The sequence below is a fragment of the Pseudophryne corroboree genome, chromosome 5 (assembly GCF_028390025.1).
Source record: "Pseudophryne corroboree isolate aPseCor3 chromosome 5, aPseCor3.hap2, whole genome shotgun sequence".
NCBI classification, from domain to species: domain Eukaryota; kingdom Metazoa; phylum Chordata; class Amphibia; order Anura; family Myobatrachidae; genus Pseudophryne; species Pseudophryne corroboree.
In genome coordinates, this window is record NC_086448.1 from 717,276,964 (window position 1) to 717,284,009 (window position 7,046).

Consider the following 7,046-nt stretch of genomic DNA (forward strand, 5'->3'; position numbering starts at 1 on the left):
GGTATGCAGGGATAGGCTGACTCTATTCCAAAGGGCCCTAGGTCTCCTTGCTTAGCTTCTTGCTCTCCTTAGGGTTCCTCCTTTGAGGTAAAAAGGTGAAAAATTTTGCACAACACCTAAGGTCACTGGGAAAGCTATTGGAACCCTTCACACAGCAGATAAGCAGTTTCTGACTATCAAGCTTTCCTTTAAAGCATTTAAGAGCCAAAACATTGGCGTGGCCTAGGGCTGGAGGAGAGCAGACGCAGCTTCTTAGAGCTCCTGAACAGTTATAACACCCTCCTAAGTCTCGGTAGACGAGTGGCACTGCATCTCACTCTTTCCTACACCTCTCCCAAACCCTCAGCTGCCGCTTCACAAGCGCCGGAAATGCTGGGACCGTCACTGCGGTCCGCGGCCTATATCACATTCAGAAGTCGGGACATAGATTTCGTCGCTGCCCCGCCGGACCCGCCGGAAACCCCACAGATGCGGCTCTAACCTCCACTCACCTCCCACTGTGTGCTCCAGACACCTCTTTGCTTGCGGGAAGTCCCATCCACCCTCTCCACTGGCCGCATCATCCCGGGAACCCAGCAGGAACAGCAGGTGAGGCTGCACTGTGTATTCTCACAGCCCGGTGGCCATTTTGGAACCTGGCAAATGCTGCGGCGCTGCCCTTAGAAGCGCTCACCAGTAAGGAAGCCCACCACTGGCCCCCAAACTGACTCTACCAAAAGTCACTGTATCACTGGGCACTACAATTTAGGGCTGGACCTGAGAGACTGAGTACGTGGGCTCCCAACAGTCTGTGTGCCCCACACTTGACACCCTGCTGCAGTGTGACCTGGTGGGTATGCAGTGAGAAGCTCGGGAGACCTTTCACCTGGTCTGTGTCCCAGCTCCATTCTCCACACACCCTTTATCGCTACAAAGCCACTTCAGTGTTTAATTCTAAAATAAAATAAACTACGGTACTGCTTTTTGTCTACTAATTTGTGAAGAAGTGATCCTGGATCTCCCACTAGAGGTCTGTTGGGAGAAAACATCTTTTCTATAATTGTTCATTCTCTCATTCACACCTGGGAGATTGCGTCACCATGCGCTCCCTGAGATGCCTCCCTCCCTCCCACACAGTGACACTTATCTGATTATTAAGCAGCTCTGTTTAAGCTCTGAAAATCAACTGACTCTTGAGGAAGCACCCAGGTGCGAAACTAGTTAGAGGGAAAATTTGCTGATCATTCTACAAATTCCTACAACTGATGGTGATCTGGTCCATAAGCTGGGAACCAAGGACGGCCAAACGTGAAATCAGAAACCGCCAGCTGGGTCTTCTGCAACGAGGGCGCGGCCAACCAGCTGACGGGGAGAGTCAGATCTGCACAGCCGTCCTCATACAAGCGACTCCAGCTTCCCATGCTCTGTTGAGCGGACATAGATGGGTTAGAGACAGCACCACACACCGCTGAGGGCAGTGCAAGATCCCGCAAAACAGCCAGTTGGGCTGCAGTGGTAAGCTGCCATACACGGCACATAAGCACCAATCACATTACGGGACAAGTGTTCTCAGGATCGTTTGCACAAAACGTGGGACACCACACATAGTGCCACTGCTTGTATATACAAAAGACTGCACCTTAAAACTGAAAAGCATACGAGTGTGCAAAAGTTTTCATACCATTTTACGAAACATATATATTATGGAACAATAAGCTGTGTGCATACAGCATGAGTGGTAACCACAATTTGGGACAGCAATTTTAAACACATTTGTTTCTACTTGCAAAAGTTTTCATACCATTTTAAGAAACATATATATCATGGAACAATAAGCTGTGTGCATACAGCATATGAGTGGTAACCACAATTTGGGACAGCATCTTTAAACACAGTTGTTTCTACAATATCTATATGGATAACATTTTAAAGTTAAATTGCACTTTTTTATGAAAGATGTATACTTAAGATTGGATACTATCTAGAGCAGGGGTTCTCAAACTATTTTGCTCTGGGACCCCATCTGACAAAACATTTTTTTATGTGACCCCAGCAAGTTACTGCCGACAATGGGTGTAATTCCAAGTTGGTCGCAGCAGGAAATTTTTTAGCAGTTGGGCAAAACCATGTGCACTGCAGGGGAGGCAGATATAACATGTGCAGAGAGAGTTAGATTTGGGTGTGGTGTGTTCAATCTGCAATCTAAATTGCAGTGTAAAAATAAAGCAGCCAGTATTTACCCTGCACAGAAACAATATAACCCACCCAAATCTAACTCTCTCTGCAAATGTTATATCTGCCCCCTCTGCAGTGCACATAGGGGGTAATTCCAAGTTGTTCGCTCGTTATTTTTTTCTCGCAACGGAGCGATTAGTCGCTAATGCGCATGCGCAATGTCCGCAGTGCGATTGCGCCAAGTAAATTTGCTATGCAGTTAGGTATTTTACTCACGGCATTACGAGGTTTTTTCTTCGTTCTGGTGATCGTAATGTGATTGACAGGAAGTGGGTGTTTCTGGGCGGAAACTGGCCGTTTTATGGGTGTGTGTGAAAAAACGCTACCGTTTCTGGGAAAATCGCGGGAGTGGCTGGAGAAACGGAGGAGTGTCTGGGCGAACGCTGGGTGTGTTTGTGACGTCAAACCAGGAACGACAAGCACTGAACTGATCGCAGATGCCGAGTAAGTGTGGAGCTACTCAGAAACTGCTAAGAAGTGTCTATTCGCAATTTTGAGAATCTTTCATTCGCAATTTTGATAAGCTAAGATTCACTCCCAGTAGGCGGCGGCTTAGCGTGTGCAAAGCTGCTAAAAGCAGCTTGCGAGCGAACAACTCGGAATGACCACCCATGGTTTTGCCAAACTGCTAAAAAATTTCCTGCTGCGATCAACTTGGAATTACCCTCAATATCCATATATATTTATAAGTCTCACACTTTATTTTTAAGATCTGGTGATTTTTTTTATTCTTACAAAATAAATGCACAAATGTAGAGAACATGATACTTTCCTTTTTTAAATTTTTTTTTAAAGAATTCTTTATTTTGAGTGGTCAGCCAATTATACAGAAAGAAATAACACCAAGGCTGCTTGATAAACAGATAATAGCAGACAAAATAATTGCAAAATAGCATGGTGTGTCTAGGTCTAATAAGATGACACTTTTCAATAACTAGAACTTATTTATATAATAAAAACTTTATTTACGTCTTAATTAATGGGATGGGTGAGCTTGTAGTGTTGAACACAAATTCTTGAAACGGGGTTTTGTGTGACTGAGATAAAGGCGAATGTCATCTTCAACAGCGAGACGGGATCTGTACCTATTTTTCAGTAATGTTAAAGCTGAAAATCCAGCTTCACAAAGGTAGGTAGATGTAAACGGCGTCAGCACCTTCAATGCAGCAGATGACAGGTCTGGGTATTCCTGTTGAACCGAGATCCAGAAGTTTGCAAGAGGTTGTTCAGAGTATCTCAGATTCAGTGTCTCATCACAGGAGAGATCAATCAATTTTTCAGCCACTGAAAGTGGCAAACAAGCATTTGCAGTCGCTTCAGCACTGAAGGGATTCCTAATCCACGCTTCTGCTTTTCGATCCTTTTCAGGAAAGTACTGACGAAATTGCTGTTGGAGGCTCTCCAGATGGCTGATGATAACAGGTTTCAAATCATGTTTTGGAAGATCATTGTCATGCAAAAAATCATCCAACAAAGGAAATGCTTCAAAATTACCACTTTCTACACGAGTGTACCACAAGGACAGCTTCTTGATCCAACTTTCAATCTTGTCAGTGGATGAAAAAACTGTCATTTCTTGTCCTTGGAGGGAGGTATTTAGCACATTTAACCGGTCAAAAATGTCTGCTAGGTAAGCTAGCATAGCAAGCCACTTGGCATCTAAAAAATTTTCAGCCAGCATGGAATCTCTGTCTGAAAGAAAAAAATGTACTTCGTCCCTAAGCTCAAATAAACGGTTGACCACATTTCCCCGTGACAACCAGCGTACTTCTGTGTGGTAAAGTAACTGATGGTGCTCAGCTCCCATCTCCTCACACAAAACTCTGAATAGGCGTGCACTTGTTGCACTGCTCTTAATGAAGTTTACTGTGCGTACAGCTTCATCAAGGACTTGTTTTAGAATAGGTGGCATTTTTTTTGCAACAAGGGCTTGCCTGTGTATAATGCAGTGAGTCCAGACTGCTTGTGGTGCAACAGCTTGCACTCTGGTCACTAGCCCACTGTTGTTTCCAGTCATTGCCCGAGCACCGTCACTACAAATTCCTACACAGCGCAGCCATTCCAATCCAGAGTTAGTGACAAAAGTATCCAGAAGTGAAAAAAGCTGTTCCCCAGTAGCACGTTGCGGTAGAGGCTGGCAGAAAAAAAATTCCTCATGTAGTTTTTGATCATTTTCAAATTTTATGTAGGTCAGCATCTGAGCAGACCCCGACACATCTGTCGTTTCATCAATCTGAATGGCAAAAAAAGCACTTTGCTTAACCATGTTGGTGACTTGCTCTGTCACGTCTTTTGCCATACTATGAATTCGCCTAGCTATAGTGTCATTAGACAGGGGGATCAAATCAAGCTGAGTAGCAGCATTTTGCCCAAGCATAATACAAACCATTTCTTTGGCACAAGGTAGAAAAAAGCTTTCTCCAATGTTGTGGGGTTTACCTGTTTTGGCTATCCAGTATGACACCACAAATGAGGCCTCAAGTGCTTTCTCATTAACTGTAACTGCACCTTTTAGTACGGTTTTTTGGCCGCGTAGTTCCCTCAATTTTCGTTTAAAATAATCAAGCGGTTTGGTTTGTAGAGAACTGTGCTTTGTCTGTAGGTGCCTGATCATTTTTGACGGTTTTAAGCTCTCTTTAGCAAGAACTTCACCACACACCACACACTGTGGACGTGGTGCTTCCTCTGAGCCAGCCCATGTAAAGCCATATTCCAAATATTTTGGATCATATTTCCGGTTTCTTGGCTTTTTATTGTTACTTGAATCTTCGCTGGCAATACATCTTTTGCTGCAACTGGCAACAGACTTTCCATCATTGCTCTGCTTTCTGACACTCTTTTGAAGAAAACGGTCCATTTCATTCAGTGATGTGCAACTGGCAGAGAAAAAAATGGGTTTAATGCTCTTTATTCCACTGGTTCTTTTTTATGCCATTTCAACCCCCTCCCCATCGTCTTCCTTATATATTCTTATGCCATAAAAATATATAGGGAGGATGATGGGCATGGGGGAGGGAAGGGGGGAGACGGTTTGATGAGGCATAAAATGTATGCACTTCATCTTCCTTATACAAGGGTGCTTCAATAAATAAGGTAACCTCTCATTGCATATATTTAACTCGTACATCTATCCCAGCATGGTTGAAGCGCCTGAAGCCAAACATGGCAGCTTGCTGAACTTCACTGTCATTTGCGAATAGCCTTGCACCCAGGTGCTTCAATTGTCCAAAGAGATGGGAATCAATCTGTGACAGGTCAGGGCTGTAGGGAGGATGGTCCAGTACCTCCCAAGGATAGTGGCCCTCATTCCGAGTTGTTCGCTCGCTAGTTGCTTTTAGCAGCCGTGCAAACGCTAAGCCGCCGCCCACTGGGAGTGTATCTTAGCTTAGCAGAAATGCGAACGAAAGGATCGCAGCGATGCTTCAAAAAAAGATTGTGCAGTTTCTGAGTAGCTGCAGACCTACTCCTAGCTTGCGATCACTTCAGACTGTTTAGTTCCTGTTTTGACGTCACGAACACTCCCTGCGTTCGGCCAGCCACGCCTGCGTTTCCCCAGGCACGCCTGCGTTTGTTTCTGGCACGCCTGCGTTTTTACACACACTTCCCGAAAACGGTCAGTTACCTCCCAGAAACACCCACTTCCTGTCAATCACTCTGCGGCCAGCAGTGCGACTGAAAAGCGTCGCTAGACCTTGTGTGAAACTGCATCGGCTTTTGTGTAAGTACGTCGCGCGTGTGCATTGAGCCGCATACGCATGCGCGGAAGTGCCGATTTTTTGCCTGATCGCTGCGCTGCGAACAACGGCAGCTAGCGATCAACTCGGAATGACCCCCAATGCTTTAACAACTCACACATGCATTATCAAATGTAGTGCATGAAACCCAAACCTGTTTCTGTGACATGATGTTATCACCGTGCACCTCAGCAAGTTGGCGATGAATGTCAGCTGCTGATGTGCCTTTGGACTCAGAAATCTGATCACACTATGCACTTCAATGTTTGACCATATTTCCATCAGCCCCGCCATCTTACAACTGATATTTTGTTGTGGGATGTTGGGAGGGTCAGTGTGGTATTTGTTGTGGCATGGGGAGATCAAAGCTGCATTTGGTGGTCTGAGTGGTTTGTGCTTGCCTCTCTTCCCATCTTCTTTCAGTGCCAGCCTTTCTGCCTATCCTCTGTGCCAGCCTCTCTTTCTTTCCTCTGCACTAGCCTCTTCCCTTCCTCTGTGCCCATCCTCTCTGCACAAGTCTCTCTTCCCTTCCTCTCCACTCCGGCCTTACACATAATCGGTCTTGATACATTACTTATTGAACTGCCTTGTATATTTTTATGGCATACAAATTTATAAGGAAGAACATGGGCAAGGGGTTAGAGAGGTGGCAAAAAATGTATGCACATGACCCCTCATCTTCCTTATTTATCTTTATGCCCATTGTCTTTCTTATATACAGTATTTGTATGACATAAAAATATATAGGAAAGATGATGGGCATAAAATGCAGATACTCATCTTTGCCGATAGCCATGGCAAATGCTACTTGTTTGCTGTGACTAGCATACCCACGGGTGAGTGCGTACACTGCGCATGCACCCACAAACCATAGGATCGCATGGGTGTGTATGCTCCCGCAAATGGGTCACACATGGGTTTGAGTAGTTGCAATTGCAATGCAGCTGCATGTGTGGCCCATTTGCAGCAAAGAGGAGGGCGGCATATCTGCATATACAGTATAGGGAAGGTAGTAGGCAAGGAAGGTGATGAAGCATAAAATGTATGCACATCAGCCAAAGGGCCCATCATCTTCCTAATGTATTTTTATGGCCATCA

General features: G+C 45.0%; 1 protein-coding gene across 1 annotated transcript; it reads right to left on the reverse strand.

Moving 5' to 3' along the window:
* Positions 1 to 3,190: 3,190 nt before the first annotated feature.
* Positions 3,191 to 5,071, reverse strand: LOC134929658 (zinc finger BED domain-containing protein 5-like). The gene has a single exon (XM_063925239.1). It carries the CDS (start codon positions 5,069 to 5,071, stop codon positions 3,191 to 3,193), a length of 1,881 nt encoding a protein of 626 aa, XP_063781309.1.
* Positions 5,072 to 7,046: the final 1,975 nt, after the last annotated feature.

Bases quoted from the DNA above. Each gene is read 5' to 3' on its own strand.
- LOC134929658 (XM_063925239.1), bottom strand. From the start codon at position 5,071: ATGGACCGTTTTCTTCAAAAGAGTGTCAGAAAGCAGAGCAATGATGGA.